The sequence below is a fragment of the Theropithecus gelada genome, chromosome X (genome assembly GCF_003255815.1).
Source record: "Theropithecus gelada isolate Dixy chromosome X, Tgel_1.0, whole genome shotgun sequence".
Classification (NCBI taxonomy): domain Eukaryota; kingdom Metazoa; phylum Chordata; class Mammalia; order Primates; family Cercopithecidae; genus Theropithecus; species Theropithecus gelada.
Genome location: NC_037689.1, coordinates 45474292 through 45494558, shown reverse-complemented (window position 1 = coordinate 45494558; position 20267 = coordinate 45474292). Strand labels below are relative to the sequence as shown.

The following is a 20267-nucleotide window of genomic DNA, read 5'->3' as shown; positions in this document are numbered from 1 at the left end:
GCCACAGTAGAGTGTTAAGAACTCAGAAACTAGAATTAGCCTGTCTGGGTGCAAGGTCGGATTTTTGCCTTTGCTAGCTAGCTATGTGACTGTGGGTAAGTAATTTACCTGCACTTCAGTTTCCTCATCTCTAAAATAAAGAACTCAATGAGTTGCTGTGAGGATTAAATAATGCCCCTAACCTGCTTAACACAATGCCTGGCACATGGCATATACTCCATAAATATCATTATTGCTGTTACTCAGTTTGATTCAATCTCCCATTTCTTCCTTTGGAAAGACAGAAAATAACTGCTTGTCTTTTGACATCAGTGTCTAACGCTAACGCTAAATATCTTTGGACTCTGAAGTGGATCTTTATATTCTCCAAGAAATTACTACTGCAACACAATGTGGTAACGAAACCGTGAACTTTATTGAGAACTTTCAAGCATCATAACTTGAAGAAGTATTTCTCAATTCAGTTTATCGAAATACTTCAGCTTTCCAGCTGGATCTGGGATTATCTGTTAAAACACAACAAAAAAAGGAAATTATTCATTTTAAATAAACATAATGAGTAGTCTGACATTAGTTGCCCATGCCTTGAGTAAAAATTATTTTTGTATATCAGATTGTATATTTAGAAAAAAATGAGATTTGTCCTACCTACTAATTTCGGCTATTCCAAAAGACAAATATTTTTATGTATTTTTTGTGAATAAATTAACATCTGTACTCAAGCACCCCAAAACTTACTTACAGCTCTTCTCTTGGCCACCAGGCTTTCATGGCATCTTCAGGTTTGATCTAATTAAGTCAAACACATTTAGAGAGCATGGCTACAGATGTTAATGTACTTTAAAAATCATCTGCTGCTAAAATGATGGTATGCCACAATTATCTGAAAAGGAGGCAGGTGTTCACTATGGGCTTACTAAAGTCCAGAATACAACTTTTAAATCTCAAGCTGCAAAGTAAAAAAAAAAAAAACCAAAAAAAAAAAAAAAACCAAAAAAAACCCACCCAAACTCAAATACATCAAGCACTACTGTCAATAGTTAATGAATACTGTTGTGTTCCCTCCAAGAGCATCACAGCCTTAGAAACCTGTTAGACTTAAAAAAATTTCCAGGCCGGGCGCGGTGGCTCACGCCTGTAATCCCAGCACTTTGGGAGGCCGAGGCGGGTGGATCACGAGGTCAGGAGATCGAGACCATCCTGGCTAACACGGTGAAAGCCTGTCTCTACTAAAAATACAAACAATTAGCCGGGTGTGGTGGCGGGCGCCTGTAGTCCCAGCTACTCGAGAGGCTGAGGCAGGAGAATGGCATGAACCCGGGAGGCGGAGCTTGCAGTGAGCCGAGATCCTGCCACTGCACTCCGGCCTGGGTGACAGAGCAAGACTCCGCCTCAAAAAAAAAAAAAAAAAAAAAAAATTCCAATATATTTTGACCTCACATTAACTATGTTACTTGCTAGTTATAGGTAAAGTACATCTATCTTTATATATATATAAACAACTTATTGTAACTTTTGTAATTGACTGACTCTGAATCAATTTCTGATGGGTTTGCACAACAGGTTTGCCTTTGAGGTCAAAGTTAATGTTACAATAGCAAACTTACTCATCTCTATGTTGATCTGATGGATCTCAAAGGGGATTTGAAATTATACATTAAAGGTACTTTGAACACTAGGTACCTTAAAAGTATAAATCAGTCAGGTTAGTTTACATTTGTTGATTATGAGGCTTATAGAAAGAAATACAAATCAGAAGCTGCTGGCTTAAGCAGCAGCTTAAGGAGCCTTAAAAAGCATTTCAGACACATCTTCAAGGTAGGGGGCACTTCCCCCTGGAGGTGCAGCAAAACCATCTGTGACTGATGAATAACATCTCCAATCACAGGCATGTGCTAGGTGTCCAAGTTCCCAGAGATTGGTGAGAGCTCCCAAGAAGTACAATTTAACTCCGAAAGGTATTACAGGATGAGTACCGGACATTTCAGAAAACATGTTGACTATTTAAATGATTAACTTTTGGGGGCCACAAATCTCTGAGAATCTGATGAAAACTATGGATTCTCCCTCCAGAAGAATGCATACGTGTTATCACATACTGTGGTGGTCATTCTTTTTAATTTTATTTTTGATCGACAAATAATAGTTGTATATATTTATGTGTTTGGATATTCTTTCAACAGACTTGCTATATGGAAACTATTCAAATTAGGCAGTATTTATTAGTGAACAACACAGCCGAAGTCCCTGCCCTTGGAGTTACATCCTAATTCTAATTTTAGGTTGCGGTAATAAATGCTTTTACAAATAGGTTGGTTGGGCCAGGTGTGGTGCCTCATGCCTGTAATCCCAGCACTTTGGGAGGCTGAGGTGGGTGGATCACTTGAGGTCAGGAGTTTGAGACCAGCCTGGCCAACATGGTGAAACCCTGTCTCTACTAAAAATACAAAAATTAGCCAGGTGTGGTAGTGCACGCCTGTAATCCCAGTTCCTTGGGAGGCTGAGGCTGGAGAGTCGCTTGAACCTGGGAGGTGGAGGTTGCAGTGAGCCAAGATCAGGACACTGCACTCCAGCCTGGGTGACAGAGTGAGACTCCGTCTCAAAAAAAAAAAAAAAAAAAAAAAGGTTGGTTGGAGGATGTGTAGGGTGGGGATAAAGTGGTGAGGAAAGACTTCTAAGATGATATTTGAGCAAAAATGTGAGCAAAGAGAGGGAACTAGTCATGCAGATGGAGTACAGAAAGAACGGCAAGGGCAAAGGCCCTGAGGCAAGAATCAGCTTAGCAAGTTCAAGGACCAGAAAGGGGCACACCTGAGGTTAGAGCGCAAATTTCTACCAGTGGTTATCTATGGCTAATGGTACTTCTCTTTGGTTTGCTAAGGAAGGAAGTCTTAGGAGTCTATATTTTTCTATTACCCAAAGATAATGATTTCTTCCTCTAATGCTCTAGTATCTCCCAATTTCCTAACTGCAGCTTGTGTAAAACTCTTGATTTTTAGAAGATAAACATATTCTTCCTAAAAAGGTTCAAGCAAGTTTCTAAATTGTATTTTGGCAGGAGAGTACTTCAGGGATTGTCTATGAATTATACAGCCTCCTGGCTGGGAGCAGTGGCTCATGCCTGTAATCCCAGCACTTTGGGAGGCTGAGGAGGGTGGATCACTTGAGGCCAGGAGTTTGAGGCCATCCTGGACAACATGGAGAAACCCTGTCTTTACCAAAAAATACAAAAATTAGCTGGGTGTGGTGGTGCAGGCTTGTAGTCCCAGCTACTTGGGGGGCTGAGGCATGAGAATTGCATGAACCCTGGAGGCAGAGGTTGCATTGAGTCCAGATCATGCCACTGCCCTCCAGTCTGGGCGACAGAGCAACACTTGTCTCAAAAAAAAAAAAAAATTTTTTTACAGCCTCCTAAATGAAAGAATATATGTGTTTCAATCTCTTCTTTCTTCATGACAAGGAGAGAATCATTATCTTCAGTATTAATTGAGCTAGATTTTCTCAAAACTTCTTACTATGCATAGAAAGGTTTTGTTTGTGACTGTTTTCTTTGTCCAGAATACAGGAAGAAATTTGATACATGACCTATAAGACTTCTGAATTATTCTACCAAGTCTCCCCTCTGCCCTTTTTTTTTGGAATGGTGTATTTATCTGTATACTTGGCTTTAAAGTTCACAGCATCACGCCCCATATTCTGCTTTCTCCAGTTTCAGCTACTCTTCCTACAGGCCAAAGAATGTCTGTACTCTGATTTCTGCTTAGCAATGTTTACTTCATTTACAAAATCAAGACAGTTCTAGTAACAAGGAAAGATTATTCTAAGGTTAGCATGTTTTTTTTTGTTTGTTTTTTTTTTTTTTGACTCTAACCATCAACTCAACATAAAAAATATATATATACTTACAGTTTCACTACCAGGTTTCCAGCCAGCAGGGCAGACTAAAAGAAACAAAAAGAGGCAGAAGACATTTTAAAAACAGAATTCAGTTACCTCCAGCAACTGACTTTTTCTGTTTCTACATGAGACTGAAGTTAACAGAATATACTAATAAGAACATTTCCAGACCACCGAGCACATGACTTCTATTAGCCTCCTGTTCACACCAAGGAATTTTAGTCATGAAGCTTATCAGCAGGCAGCTAATCTATTTTCATTTTTAGCAATTGTGTTTAGTTACATTAAAAATATAAGAAATCGAGTTGATTGGCCCTCTAATACAGTTGGAAAGTTTGGGAATCTGGTGAGCTGGAAGGCCTAGGCATGGCAAAAAATCCTCCAAATTTACATAAACTTCCAATTAGCTTGTTTGCCATGTTTCCTGCAGTACTTTGTACTGATGACATGATTCACTATTTGTCAAAAGAGACTTTAGAATGCATCCTGACTCAGTGACTCAGTGACATTTTTAAAAGGAATATATGTGTTCTATTTTAGCAAAATGATGAACTTGTAGATTACAAATGTGATACTGAATAAGCCCAGAGATTACATTATTATACTTCATCTTAGCTGAAAGGCAGAAAAGTGATCAAGGATTATTTAAAGGCTAAATTCAATAATACAAACAGGCAAATGAAAACTACATCACTAAATATTGCCAGATTGACACATTCTAAGCTTGCAGAAACATAATTTTAAAAATTGCAGTAGCAGAAACTTTTCTCTTTGAGTTTTATCAAAAAGGACTATGCAAATAGTGAATATTTTTGCATCTTATTTAGTAAGCAGAATACATTAGTTTTATACACACACACACACATATATACACATATATATTTGATTTTTAGTAGAGGTGAGGTTTCACTGGGTTGCCCAGGCTGGTCTCGAATTCCTGAGCTCAAGCAATCTTCCCACCTTGGCCTCCCAAAATGCTGGGATTTCAGGCATAAGCCACCATGCCTGGCCTGATATTTTGTTAAAGCACTTTAAATTATAATTTGGTCTGTTAAAAAGATCTGCTAATAATTTGTAAATAATCAGAAAACTGTGGAAATATCCAAATTACTTTTATGATAAGAAACCAAACGAATTATGTTATCTTTCAAACTAAAAAATCAAAAGGTTAGAAAGGAAAGGTACCTTCTCCATGTTTGTCAGTGTACTGGAATGCTTGAACCAAACGTAGTGTCTCATCCACTGATCTACCCACAGGAAGATCATTCAGAGTAATTTGTCTTAGGATTCCTTTGTCATCAATAATGAAGAGACCTCTGTAAGAGAAGAATGGTAGAGGTGAGGCCATTTCTTCTATGTATTGTGAATTCCTACACCATCCACGCAGAAGGATGCTATACAGAACAAACACCACACTACCTACCTACTCCAATGGTACACACACACACACACACACACACACACGTGTGCGCATATCCCTCCCTCAATCTAATGTATAATTTGGAATTATCACTGTAAAGCTGCAGCTTTAAAAATTTGTTTTTGGCTAAGAAATGTACCATAGTATTTACAGTTGTTGAAGATAATCTGGCTTTTAAAAACTATACACATATGTGCATGTATTATTTTGAAAATAAAAAATAATTTTTAAATTTGTTTTCAAACAGGATCTCACTCTGTTGCCCAGGCTGAAGTGCAGTGGCATGACCTCGGCTCATTGCAGCCTCAACCTCTTGGGCTCAAGTGATCCTCTTGCCACAGCCTCCTGAGTAGCTGGGACTACAGGTGTGTGCCACCACACCCGGCTAATTTTTGTATTTTTTGTAGAAACAGGGTTTCATCATATTGCCCAGGCTAGTCTCAAACTGCTGGACTCAAGCAATCTACCTGCCTTGGCTTCCCAAAGTGCTGGGATTACAGGCGTGAGCCACCGTGCCTGGCCTTAAAAAAAATTTTTAAAAAGAAACTAATGGCTCAAATCAAATAATATAGCTAACATTAGATAATTTTACTTGGTTAATGTTCAAATGATTCTACATTTTAAAACTGCCTCAGTCTTTTTTGGGGCATATTTACTCTTGGAAATTAACTTAGTAACAGACTTTATGAAAGCAGAAAACATTAAAGACTTAGCAAGTACAAAAGAGGGGAAATTGCTGGTAGCAATACATGATACAATACAATGAACCTTGAGAACACTATGCATGAAAAGAGGCTAGTCATAAAAGCACATATTGTAGGATTCCATTTATATGAAATGCCCAGAATAGGCAACTATAGTGACATAAAGTAGATTTGTGGTTGCCTAAAGCCAGGGGAAGTGGGTTAGGGGAAACAGGGAGTGATTGCTAATGGGTATGGGGTTTTTTGGAGTATGAAAACATTCTGAAATTGTGGTGATGGTTGCACAACTCTGTAAATACACAAAAACCACTGAAATGTATTCTTTATTTTTAATTTTTTTAGAGACAGGGTCTCACTCTTGTTACCCAGGCTAGAGTGCAGTGGTGTGATCATAGATCATTGCAACCTTGAACTCCCAGGCTCTAGCGATCCTCTTATCTCAGCCTCTTGAGTAGGGGGACTGCAGGAATGTGACACCACAACAGGCTAATTTAACAAAAAAAAATAATTTATTTTTTTTGTAGAAGACAAGGGTCTGGTTATGTTGCCCAGGCTAGTCTCAAACTCCTGGGCTCAAGGGATCCTCCCATCTAGGTCTCCCAAAGTGCTGGGGTTACAGGCATGAACCACCATGCCCAGCTGAATTGTATTCTTTAAATGGGTATTGTATTATATGTGAACTATATTCCAATAAAGTTGTTATAAAAAACACAGGATTATAAAATACTGACACTTTCACATAAAACATATAAGAAAAACTATTGGCAATACAAAGCAAATCAGCAATACAACCAAATTACAACACGCTAAAATTGCCCCCTTTTCAAAGAATTCTATTAATGTTTGTTAGCTCAAGTAACCCAGTGAGAGTATCTGGGTAAAATATTTCCTTAATTTTTCCTACTCCAAAGACACAGGTTTGCTAAGTAGTATGACACTTGTATTTAGAAAAAAACACTACTGGAGTCAGTTTGGTAAAAAGGAAAAAGAAATGGACAAGGAGTTGGGGGACCTGGATTTAAGTCTGGGCTCTGCAATTAAATAATTATATAACTTTGGCTAAGATCACGGAACTCTATGAATCTGTCTCTTTTATTTGTAAGATGACAGAGTTGGTGAAAGATCTCTAAATAATCTTCCAGCTCTAAAAGTCTATGATGCTAACATAGTTTAATCAGGGCTAATATAAAGTAACATAGTTTAAGTTTAGTAGTTTATTTTAAAGACTAATAGAACAAAGTAATATTTCTTTCTGTTTTTTTTTTTTTTTTTTTTTTTGAGACAGAGTCTTGCTCTGTCACCTGGGCTGGAGTGCAGTGGTGCGATCTCGGCTCACCGCAACCTCTGCCTCCTGGGTTCAAGCGATTCTCCTGCCTCAGCCTCCTGAGTAGCTGGGACTACAGGCATGTGCCACTACACCCAGCTAATTTTTGTATTTTTTAGTAGAGATGGGGTTTTACCATGTTGGTTGGCCAGGAAGGTCTCGATATCTTGACCTCATGATCTGCCCGCCTTGGTCTCCCAAAGTGCTGGGATTACAGGCGTGAGCCACCATGCCCGGCCAATTATTTATTATTATTATTATTATTTTTGTCACTCTGTCGCCCAGGCCGGAGTGCAGTGGCATGATCTGGGCTTACTGAAACCTCCGCCTCCCAGGTTCAAGCAATTCTCCCACCTCAACCTGCCGAGTAGCTGGGACTATAGGCACACGCCACCATGCCCGGGTAACTTTTGTATTTTTTGGTAGAGACAGGGTTTCACCATGTTGGCCAGGCTGGTCTCAAACTACTGACCTCAAGTAATCTGCCCACCATGGCCTCCCAAAGTGCCAGGATTACAGGCCTGAGCTACCGTGCCTGGTCTCAAAATAATATTTCTTGATCAAAATTTGTTCTTCTATTTCATAAATAACATCTATTTCAAGGAGGATTATAAACATGCTTGGATTTGTCATAATGTAAAACCACTGAAAGGTACCTAAGAGTGTGGCCTGAGTCCTCTAGGTATACACCATAGTCCTTTGAGATCTGATGGGTCAAATCTGAAAGAAGTGGAATCCTTATTGGCCCAAGTCCTCCTTGTCTTCGAGGGGTATTAATCCTGTAACAAACAGAATGCTTACCTCTCAGAGCTAAGTAAACAGCATATATTAAAACAGCACTCTTTCTCTATACATGCACATGCACACACATGAACAAAATACACACATTCTTTCACTAACAAAACAGGCTAATATACTTTCTGTTTTGCTTTTCCCATTTAATATATTCATATTCTTTAAACATTAAAAAAAATATATACACAACACATATTTATTTTATGTTTTTGAGACGGGGTCTTGCTCTGTCTCCCAGGCTGCAGGGCAGTGATGTGCTCATAGCTCAGTGTAGCCTAGAACTTCCAGGCTCAAGCGATCCTCCTGCCTCAGCCTCCTGAGAAGCTGGGACTACAGGTGTGCACCATCTCACTGGGCTAATGTTTTAAACACTTTTTTGTAGAGATGGGGTGTAGCTTTGTTACCCAGGCTGGTCTCAAATTCCTGGCTTCAAGCAATCCTCCTGCTTCAGCCTCCCAAAGTGCTGGGATTATAGCCATGAGCCACTGTGCTCAGCCTATAACACATTTTTGTTTTTTCTGAGATGGAGTCTTGCTCTGTCGCCCAGGCTGGAATGCAGTGGCATCATCTCAGCTCACTGCAACCTCTGCCTCCCAGGTTCAAGCGATTCTTCTGCCTCAGCCTCCCAAGTAGCTGGGATTACAGGCGTGTGCCACCACATTGGCTGATTTTTGTATTTTTAGTGGAGATGGGGTTTCACCATATTGACCAGGCTGGTCTTGAACTCCTGACCTCAGATGATCCACCCGGCTTGGCCTCCCAAAGTGCTGGGATTACAGGCATGAGCCACTGTGCCCGGCCTATAACACATTTTTAATGTATGGATACACAGATATTCCTTGACTTATGATGGGGTTGTGTCTTTTTTTTTGAGACAGAGTCTTGCTCTGTTGCCCAGGCTGGAGTGCAAAGGCACGATCTTGGCTTATTACAACCTCCGTCTCCCAGGTTCAAGCGATTCTCCTGCCTCAGCCTTGCGAGTAGCTGGGATTACAGCTACTTGCCACCACGCCCAACAAATTTTTGTATTTTTAATAGAGACGGGGTTTCACCATGTTGGCCAGGCTGGTCTTGAACTCTTGACCTCAGGTGATCTGTCTGCCTCAACCTCCCAAAGTGCTGGGATTACAGGCCACTGTGCCCAGCAGGGGTTATGTCTTGATAAACACATCATAAGTTAAAAATATCATTAGCTAAAAATGTATTTACTATCCCATAAACCCACTGTAAAGTTGAAAAATTATATGTCGAACCATCATAAGTCAGGACCATCTTTACTATATTTTACTAATCTCCATGATGGAGATTTAAACCATTTACCTTTTTGCTTTATAAACACTGCTGAAAACATCCTTGTATTCTTACTTTTATACACTTGTCTAATTGATTTCTGAAAGTGAAACTGATAGATCAAAAGACATGTAGTATCATAAGCATGATCTCAGTAGTGTGATCATAAGACAAAGCCTTGAAGAGATAGACAGGATACAAATGGATGACATTTTAACATTCTGAGAGACAAAGAAATGCAAAGTCCACTTGAAACAGTGAAGGAAGTTAGTTATAATATCAGATGCATCAGTCTTCAGTACAGGTTGTGTTTCCCTTATGAGAAGTGCTTGGGACCAGAAGTGTTTTGGATTAAGATTTTTTCTGATTTTGGTATATCTGCATACTTACTGGTTGAACATCCCTAATCTGAACTCTGAAATGCTTCACTGAGCATTTCCTTTGAGCATCATGTCAGCACTCAAAAAATTCTGAATTTTGGAACACTGTGGATTTCAGATTAGGGATGCTCAATGGGTATTCTGTAACTTGAAACCAGAAGACATGGGCTGATGCTGTAACAGGAGAGTACTGACACAGCAGACAGAAAACAAAATGACATTGCTCCAGGTATCTGGAGCCCAGTTCTGACACCCAAGTAGAAATCTCTGGTTGATGTGAAACCTATCCAGCTGAGAATGTATCCCCAAATTTCCTTGGGAAAGCAATCCCAAATTACTTGGGATGACATAACTTTTTCCTTAGTGGATATGCATTTTAATCCTCGGAAGATTTAGAATTACTACAGAAGTGATGAAGCACAGCCCAGGCAACATGGCAAGACTCCATCTCTACAAAAATAAAAATTAAGATAGGCATGGTGGTGCAAGCTTGCAGTCCCAATTATTTGGGGAGGTAGAAGGACTGTTGGAGCCCATGAGTTCAAGGCTGCAGGGAGCTATGACTGATTGTGCCACTGCACTCCAGCCTGGGCAACACAGTAAGACCCTGTCTTTCTTTTTTTTAAAGGAAATGATAAAGCAAATTAAGCCTATATTTTAATTTTTTTTTTTTTTGAGACAGGATCTCACTCTGTTGTCCAGGCTGGAGTGCAATGGTATGATCTTGGCTCACTACAGCCTCGACCACCTAGGCTCAAGTGATCCTTCCATCTCAGGCTCCCGAGTAGCTGGGACCACAGGCACATGCCACCAGACCTGGCTAATTTTTTAAATTTTTTGTATAGATAGGGTCTCACTATATTGCCCAGGCTGGTCTTGAACTCCTGGGTTGAAGTGATTCTCCTGCTTTGACCTCCCAAAGTGCTGGGATTATAGGTGTGAGCCACCATGCCAGGCTATTTTAATATTTTTATATTATATTAATAAATAATCAGTACATATTTATATATTAAGTTATTTATAATGTTTAAGATAATTTGGCACATTAGAACTACGTAAGTATTTGGGAAGGTTTGTCTAAAAATTGAGATACTTAAGGAATTCAAATATATTAAACATATAACTGCATTTAAAAATACTTATGGGAATTAATTTCTTAGGGAAATGTAATTAATTAAATTGTAGCTCCCCAAGCAATGAAAATTTGTTATACACACACACAGATTATAAATGAAAAAAAGCTCGTGTTTTAAATTGGTAACTTTAATAAATTGAATATTATGTTTTAAAACCAAAATAATTCTGAATCTTTTGTTTGTTTTGTTTTTGAGATGGTGTTTCACTCTTGTTGCCCAGGCTGGAGTGCAATGGTGCAACCTCAGCTCACTGCAACCTCCACCTCCTGGGTTCAAGTGATTCTCCTGCCTCAGCCTCCTGGGTATCTGGGATTACAGGCACCTGCTACCATGCCTGGCTAATTTTGTATTTTTAGTAGACATGGGGTTTCTCCATGTTGGTCAGGCTGGTCTCGAACTCCCCACCTCAGGTGATCCGCCTGCCTCGGCCTCCCAAAGTGCTGGGATTACAGGCGTGAGCCACTGTGCCTGGCCTAATTCTGAATGGTCTTTATTGTGCACAAAGTTTTCTGCACAAGACTGTGGACACTATTAAAAACTCGTATTAACATGTAAATTTCCAATTTTGAGACATGTTGCCCAATGGCTCTCCAGAAATGCTAAGTAGCTGTGTGTGAGTGCCATTTCTTCAATTTTTGTCCACAGTGGATAAATTTTTTCAATCTTTTTAAATCTTGGCCAAACAGACAGGGAAAATTGGCATCTCTTGTCATTTTATTTTGCAATTCTTTACAATGAATTTAGGTAGAACATCTTTTTATGATTAATGAATTTAAAAAAATTTTTTAAAATTAATTTTAAAAAATTATTGTTTCTTAAAAATTGTAAAAGCTGAGTTTGACTATACAACTGTAACAGAGAAATGGCATATTTTAAAGATTTTTTTTCCTTCAGATTATGGTAACCCAATTTATCATAATAAAGTAATCATATAATTCAGTGGTTTTCGTTATAGAAATCACATCTACTGCATTTAACTTTTCCCCTAATTTTGAAATGTCCTATAAAATCCTTAAGCATTTTTACTATTGCAGCTGATTATATTACTCTTCTCTCTTTTTTTAACCCGGAAAATGTGTAGAGGCATGTATTACTCTTAGATAAATCTATTCCTGAATTGCCTGATAAATGACTATATTCTTATTGTATCATATCAAGATTTATCTGCCCATGCTTTAAGAGTAAATCCATTCTTTTTTTCTACAAATGTAAGTGTAAGATACTGACCAGGCCAAATGGGTAAACTGTGAATCAACAGAGCATGCTACCACTTCAGTATTTATAGATCTGAATTCTTCAAGTCTATCACCAAAAGCGATAATTTCAGTTGGACACACAAATGTGCTGAAAGGTAAAACAAACAAACAAACAAAATCAGTATTCTCCAAATAAGCATATACCTAAACTTTCAAATGACAATTTTTACAAATACCTTTAATAATAAAAATGCACATTAAGAATAATTTTATATTTGAACCTTTTCAAAACTGTCATTTGATCAAATATTTAATAAACATATTACAGAGTTCTCAACTACATCTCAATAAACTTTCGTATTACAACTTAATAGATCAGTAGTCAACCAGTGTTCCCTTCTCCCTTATAGCAATAGCCACCCCCCATTTTATTACTTTTATTTAATAATACCTTTTATTTATATAGTACTTTACAGCTTTCAAAGGATCTATAAACATTTTACATCATTTCACTTTTTTTTTTTTTTTTTTGAGACGGAGTCTCGCTCAATCGCCCAGGCTGGAGTGCAGCGGTGCAATCTCGGCTCACTGCAAGCTCTGCCTCCCAGGTTCACGCCATTCTCCTGCCTCAGCCTCCCAAGTAGCTGGGACTACAGGCGCCTGCCGCCACGCCGGCTAATTTTTTGCATTTTTAGTAGAGACGGGGTTTCACCGTGTTAGCCAGGATGGTCTCGATCTCCTGACCTCGTGATCCGCCCGCCTTGGCCTCCCAAAGTGCTGGGATTACAGGCGTGAGCCACCGCGCCCGGCCACTATTTTTTTTTATATTCCTATACCAACCCTATGAACTAGATGCATCTATCTGTATTTTGGAGAGGAGGCAATGTTTTCCAGTACCCCCACCCCTCCTTTCTTGATAAGGTCCTCTTCCACCTTGTCTACCAGTCCTGTGCAGCCAGGGATTTTATACCTTAATATCCTCATGTTGTCAGAAGGCCATGTTTAGAGAATATTACTAGGGTGGCATTTTTTCAAACCATGGTAGGGACTCCTTAAATCAACTGAGTTCTAAACAACATTTTTAAAAAGTGAAATCGGATAAAAAATAGGAGACTATATCATATATAGTAAGGGTAAATTATGAAACATATGTTTGTATATACAAATACATATATATGTTTGTCTTCAACAGTGATATTCAAAATATTTAACAATCTTAACTCAAAGCTGGCTTTTGTTCTGGAGGTTTCTGAAAGGGACTAGGCAGGAGGACTAACTACTTGGGGAGGGAAGGGAAGTAGCTATTTACCACATGATATGAGGGTTTTTCAGCATTTTAAGGAGCATGGCTGTGCTGGTGCATCCAGACGGAATGTTGCTGTATATATATGTGCCTGTGTACTGGCTGGCAATGAAAAATGTATTTCCTACTGTGAGACATGGTCAAGAAAGTTTGAAAAACATAGACTTCGGGCACAAGTTCCTATCAGAGACCAATACAGGATTTTAACATGTTTCAGCTGTTCAGGTACAGCACTGTCATGTCCAAGTAGACAGTTCTAATCTAGGATGATGTCCCTGGAAACCTGGGCTATAAAATGTATTTTAAATATTTTCTAAGGGGTAGGAATGGTCAGCCTCAGCTTTCCTTTTTTTTTTTTTTTTTTTTTTTTTTTGTGGTAGGGTCTCACTCTGTCGCCCAGGCTGGAGTGCAGTGGTGTGATCTCAGCTCACTGCAACCTCTGCCTCCCGGGTTCAAGCAATTCTCCTGCCTCAGCCTGCTGAGTAACTGGGACTACAAGCACCCACCACCACGCCCGGGTAATTTTTTTTGTATTTTCAGTAGAGACGGGGTTTCACCATGTTGGCCAGACTGGTCTAGAACTACTGACCTCAGGTGATCTGCCCATCTCGGCCTCCCAAAGTGCTGGGATTACAGGCGTGAACCACTGCGCCCAGCCTCTGCCTTTCTTCTTATTTCAAGGAATGCTACCTAGAGATACATTTGACCAACTTCTTAGTGAAGACAGAAAAAGTTTTGGCAGGAAACTGAAGGGTTACGTTTGTAACTTTCCTCCTTGTAGACTGTGGCAAATGCCCCAGGATTCTTCCTTCTCTAACCAGGCACAGTCCAGCATTACATGAAAACAGGAAGAAGCTATCTTAGCTCCTTGTCCCAGAAGACCACTGCTAACAACATGCTCCAATTAACTATCTCTTACCCATTATGGAGTTATGAATAACAATGGAGAAACACAACATATTTTTCTGCTACATTAGACTAATTTCCAAATTCAGGGTGTTGTATATATTTAACATACATGTTAACTTTCTGGTTTTATAAACATGAATTTAGAAGGCCTGTCATTTTTTATGTTTACTGAAATTTCTATTTCTGGTTTCTATTAGAAATTAAGCTATACTTAAAAAAATCAAGTCACAGTATGAGTTGATTAGAAAGAAGCAAGTTCTTACTAATTTAAAAGATTATATATTATGCAGACTCATAACTTTAGTCTCAATGTAATAATTTTCATGAGAATTCTTCCTATTTGGCTTAGAGCGGGGGTTGGCAAACGGGTCAACAGCCCAAATCCAGTAGAAAAAATTTGTTAATCCCTGGCCTAGAAACAACCTATAGAAGTGAGCTTAAGTATACCCTCCCTGCAAGTTTAAATATGATCTATGTGGTTCTAGATTAGTCCTAATGGAAAAAGGCACAGTGGCAAAGATACTTTTTTTAACCAAAAAGTAAGTTCCAAGAGAATAAAAGATAAAAATTGACATAACTCTTTTTGGTCTCTTTTCACTTTCATGAGTTTTGAAAAACACTCAAAATAGTGTTTTGCAAAATAAAATTAAATCCTCAATGTGAATAAAGCTGTAGGAGTATTTACTTTTAGTCAACTTTCTGACCATATACAAAAATGCTCACTGTCACAGAGTTAAAGAAAGACGAGAAACCCCACAATAAGCATAACATATACACAGGTGTTATTCCTTATTCCTTAAGCAGTATATAGTATTTTCAGCAAAGTGTTCAAATCCCAGAAAAGCAACAGATGCAGCAAAGAATAAAAATGGAAAAACCACAGTTACATGGTATCACCAGAGAAAATGGCTTAATTTTCTTTTTCTTTTTTTTTTTTTGAGACGGAGTCTCACTCTGTCGCCAGGCTGGAGTGCAGTGGTGCAATCTTGGCTTACTGCAACCTCTGCCTCCAGGGTTCCAGTGATTCTCCTGCCTCAGCCTCCCGGGTAGCTGGGACTACAGGTGCGTACCACCACACCCAGCTAATTTTTGTGTTTTTAGTAGAGATGGGGTTTCACCATGTTGGCCAGGATGGTCTTGATCTCTTGACCTTGTGATCCGCTGGCCTTGGCCTCCCAAAGTGCTGGGATTACAGAATTATTTTTCTAATTAAGAGGGATACATTAAAAAGAATTATGGCATAAGTCTTGCTATTAAAGCTTTCTAAAATATTATCGGTCCATTTTCTTGCCTTAGTAGGTATAGCTTAATGAATATATTGTAGCTTTCCTCTAATTATTCCATTATAGCATAATCATGTAGACATAAGTATTGAGGTCGATGTGTTATGACTCTGAAATATATGGTAGATGTTACCTTTTTAAATACATTTCTTTACTTCAGCTTGCCTTTTTAAAAACCAAGAGATGAACAAAATTTCTGTTTGATATTCCTAAAAAACAACTGATAAAGACTGAGATTTTACTAGCTGCTATTTACATGTATTACTTACAAATCAAGTGGGTAGAAGAAAAAAACCAAGTATTTCCCACGATAATCAGTTAACTTCAGCTCCTTAAATTCTCCATCGATCACAGCTGTTCCTTCCCAGTAGGGCGCTGGCTTGGAAACTAAGAAAGAAAAATACATGATGTTCTGTAACACTTAGAAAGTTGGTGGAATGGTAGAAGGACATCTTTAGAAAATCACTAAAAATCAGGGCTACCTTTAGATCTCTTTGGCAGTCTGGTGAAGCTTACAGACTTCTTAAAAGAGTGTTATTGAATGCAAAAAGGAAAATACATAGAATTACAAAAGAAACCAATTGTATTTAAATGCAATTATCAAAATTTTTTTTAAATGGTGATATCATAATACACGTGCTCTGTAACACTTCAAAACTGCAAGATCTAGTCGTGATCTGACAACTTAACTACCTAAGATAACGATGAGTGAAGATGGTGTTTCAGGATACCTGCAATAACCATAATGTAGCAAGAAAATAACTGTGGTTCTATTGGTGAAAGGTACAAGTACTGCTGAAGCTAGTGTAGTTTGTTGCTGACATTCATAATAGAAGGAAACACTAACTTTCAGATGGGGGTTAGTGAAAATAAATACTTTTTTCCCCTATTCATGCTCACAGACCCCTTAAATTCCACCCTGCACTAAACCCTCCTAGATACTTCACTATAGCCCCGCTTCAAGTTGTCAACTTCCTACATTTCAAATAATTAGATTCTCCTTTCTCTAATGGCAGTCTTCCAGATGTACTAATTTAGTTCGTCCAGCTTCTAACCTACACATGGAGGACCTGCTGCAGATGAGGCTACACAAAATGAGGAGGGAATGTACAAATATGTCAGGCCAGAAGTGTAAAATCCCAAACCATGGGATCGTTTTCCTAGAGGGCTTTGAAAGAAGACTCCCTTGAACAGGTTTCAAGTGACCCAATGGAAACTGAACAGTTCATGCCGCTGTCTTGTAAGGGCATACAGTAATTTTAGCCAACACACTTAGATAATAATGCACTTCATGCTCTGTTAACACATTCAGATAGCACTTATACTTTCAGACCCCTTACAAACACTGAGGGCAATACTTGCTTCCAAGTTGGCTAAGGTTCCTAGAAAGTAAGGCTTATACTTTTCTGTAACAGCCACCATTTATGGTCACTCTGAAATAGAGACAAACAACATGAATTTCTCTTAAAAATTAATATATAACATATGATTACTTATCTTGAGCCAGCATCCTACCTCATATATATAATCCTGATCTGATTAGGTAAAGGCCAGGAGGGAGAAATAGACAGAAGGGTATTCAATTATATATACTTTAAATAAATTACTTAAAATGCTACTTAAGTGAAAGGTTATAATAATTTTCATGATCTATTACAATGATGTGCCCTAATGATTTTAGCATACTGGGAAAACCATATTTGAAAAATAAATTTTGTTCTGAAAATTGATTTTGGAAATATTTGGTTAAGAATGGTAGTTACTTTGCTAAGATCTATAAATGGAATTCCCAAAGCAATCCCTTGCATTTATCAAAAAACACACATTGTCTTGAATATAAATTTCGTAATTAACATAAAGATTCTGGTAAATGCAGAGAAGTACAAAGAATATTTAAACCCTCTCTCTCCATAACTCCCACCAACTTAACTACTGTTAACATTCTAATGTCTGTTTTTCCAGTCTTATTTTTAAAAATTTTATTTATTTATTTATTTTTTTGAGACAGAGTCTCAGTCTGTTGCCCAGGCTGGAGTGCAGTGGTGTGATCTGGGCTCACTGCAACTTCTGCCTCCTGGGTTCAAGGGATTCTCTTTCCTTAGCCTGCCCAGTAGCTGGGATTACAGGTATGCGCCATCACACCCGGCTAATTTGTGTATTTTTAGTAGAGATGGGGTTTCACCATGTTGGCCAGTCTGGTCTCGAACTCCTGACCTCAGGTGATCAGCCAGCCTCGGCCTCCTAAAGTGCTGAAATTATAGACACGAGCCACCACGCCTTGGCCTTTCCATGCTTTTTTAAACACAAATTTGCCACGTTGCATCCCCGCCTTTTTTTCCTCCTTAAAGGAAACGGTAAATTATGAAGTTTTTGATATTACTAAAAATTATTTGAAAATATGGCCTTAATGGCTCCATAATAGTCTTTACTAACAAAAGTCTTTGTATCTTTAATTCTAGATAAGCCTACATGTGACAGAGAAATGTAGTAAACAACTAAAATGTTAAGTTTTGCTGGTAAAGGGAAAGCTTTGAAGTAGATTCATTTCCTATGGAAAATATATGTAATGCAAGTAAACACTTAACTGGCTGACATACTTAAAATACTTTCCCAGGCAAGTAAAACCAGTGGGACTTGGAAACACTGTGATTTTAAAATTTAAGACTGGTTTTCTTAAAAATCCCAAAGTAGGCCGGGCGCGGTGGCTCACGCCTATAATCCCAGCACTCTGGGAGGCCGAGGCAGGTGGATCATGAGGTCAGGAGTTCCAGACCAGCCTGGCCAATATAGTGAAACCCTGTCTCTACTAAAAATACAAAAATTAGCCAGGTGTGGTGGCACGCGCCTGTAGTCCCAGCTACTCGGGAGGCTGAGGCAGAAGAATCGCTTGAACCAGGGTGGCGGAGGTTGCAGTAAGCCAAGATTGCCCCACTGCACTCCAGCCTGGGTGACTGAGCGTGACTTTGTCTAAAAAAAAAAAAAGGCCCAAAGTAGTTAACTTTCAGTAAGTAAGAACTGTAAATGTTTAAGAGGACAAAACAGTTTTTCTCATTTATCACTCCCAACCCATCCTAAGTCATAACAACATTCCATTTAACTCTAGGGATTCAGAATTGTGAAGCATTACTTTTTTCACTGAATATTGGCATGGAACATGCTGTAACTGAACCATAAAAGCCAACTGCACACCACAGAATGTCAAATGATCTGTAGGAAAAGCAGGTTACTGAATAGCAAGCAAGAGACAGCCTTTATCTATAGCCACTGTTCACTTTTGGTTAATTTTAACATCCAGATGTAGCAGGCCACAACTTTCACAGTATCTACTTCGTCTGACGTGTCATTCCTGAAAGTGGCCATTAGCTTTGTACACTGGACAGAAATGCAAATAATCAAAAACCAAATTGGCAGGACACAAATTTGCCACGAGGTTTATCATCAACCCAAATGCATACCTCTAACCTCCTTTCCCCTCATTTCCCTCAAAAGTACACTCTGTAATAGGTTCTTCATGTCTGAGAAACATAAGAAATATCCATTAACTACATAGGCTTTGGGGAAGGTGGCTTTTACTAATAATCTTTGTAAGATGCAAACAAAAAGGAGGAAAGAAAAACGAAATGTTTGACCTCCTGAGCACTGTGTTTAGCAACTTTTCTCTTTAATCAAACTTTTTGTGAATCATTATTCAACCTATCAATGTCTTCCTTCGCTGAAACAGTACCTGAAAAAGACGGGATGTGCTGCGGGCACTTTGAGATGTTTCAGGAACTGTTTCAGTTTGCCCAACATCCTCGATGCAAACTCGGGACTAGGGCCACCCACTTTCCCTCAGCTGCGGCTTTTGGGGTAACCACTACCTCTTCTAAAATCTGATCAGTGGAAACCATACCTTTCTTCACAGCTAGAACTCCCCTTTATTCCCTTCCCCGCCCTCCTAGGAGAGAAGCAGGCCCGCCCAGGGCCCGGAGGCAGCCTAGGGGGTGCCGCCCAAGCCCAGACTCCGGGGGTGTAACCGGGGTACACGTGTCTCCGGAGTCTCCCCTCCCACCCTCTGGCGGGACGCCACCTACTCTTGGCTTTGCTTAGGTGCAGGGAGTGGTCGGCGACCGATACCCGGGATGCCTCTCCCGGGTACACTTGTCCACCCGCGTAGAAGTGGCACTCCTCTTCGCGGGTGCGGGGCCTGTCCTCTGTCTCCCAGCCCCGCACAGCTCCAGCCGGCAGCAGGAACAGCAGTAGCGGCAGCAGAAGCAGCCTTCGGTGCCGGCCTTGGGCCGGAGTTGTCGCGGCTAGCAGGGGCAGCGCCTCCATGACCACGCGAGCGCAGAAACACGTCCCTTGGCGCGAGCGCGGCTTCTCCCGCCGCCAGGCAGCTACAACCGCGTGCACGACGCCAGCGCGAGCCGGGGCGCGGCCTCGCGAGACCTGCTCCGCCCCCTCCCTCCCCCCTCCGCCCCGCTCACCGCCCCGCCACGTGGGCGCCGGCCCCGCCTCCCCTCTCCCAAGCCTGCATTTGCGCCTGCGTCCCGCGGCGGACCAGGATCTGGAGCGTAGTCCAACTCTGCAAAGGCTGCGACAAGGTCTCCTGACCTTCGCGCTGTTTTAGACATCCTTCCACGCCCATCTC

The 20267-nt window shown here is 39.8% G+C and overlaps 1 protein-coding gene across 1 annotated transcript; it reads right to left on the bottom strand.

The window, feature by feature from the left end:
• Window positions 1–391: 391 nt before the first annotated feature.
• Window positions 392–20064, bottom strand: PRDX4 (peroxiredoxin 4). Its single transcript, XM_025372235.1, has 7 exons — window positions 19711–20064; window positions 15907–16024; window positions 12174–12290; window positions 8002–8124; window positions 5083–5213; window positions 3907–3941; window positions 392–506 (listed from the first exon to the last, which is right to left on the bottom strand). The coding sequence occupies exons 1-7, from the start codon at window positions 19949–19951 to the stop codon at window positions 456–458; spliced, it is 816 nt and encodes a 271-aa protein (XP_025228020.1). The 5' UTR covers window positions 19952–20064; the 3' UTR covers window positions 392–455.
• Window positions 20065–20267: the final 203 nt, after the last annotated feature.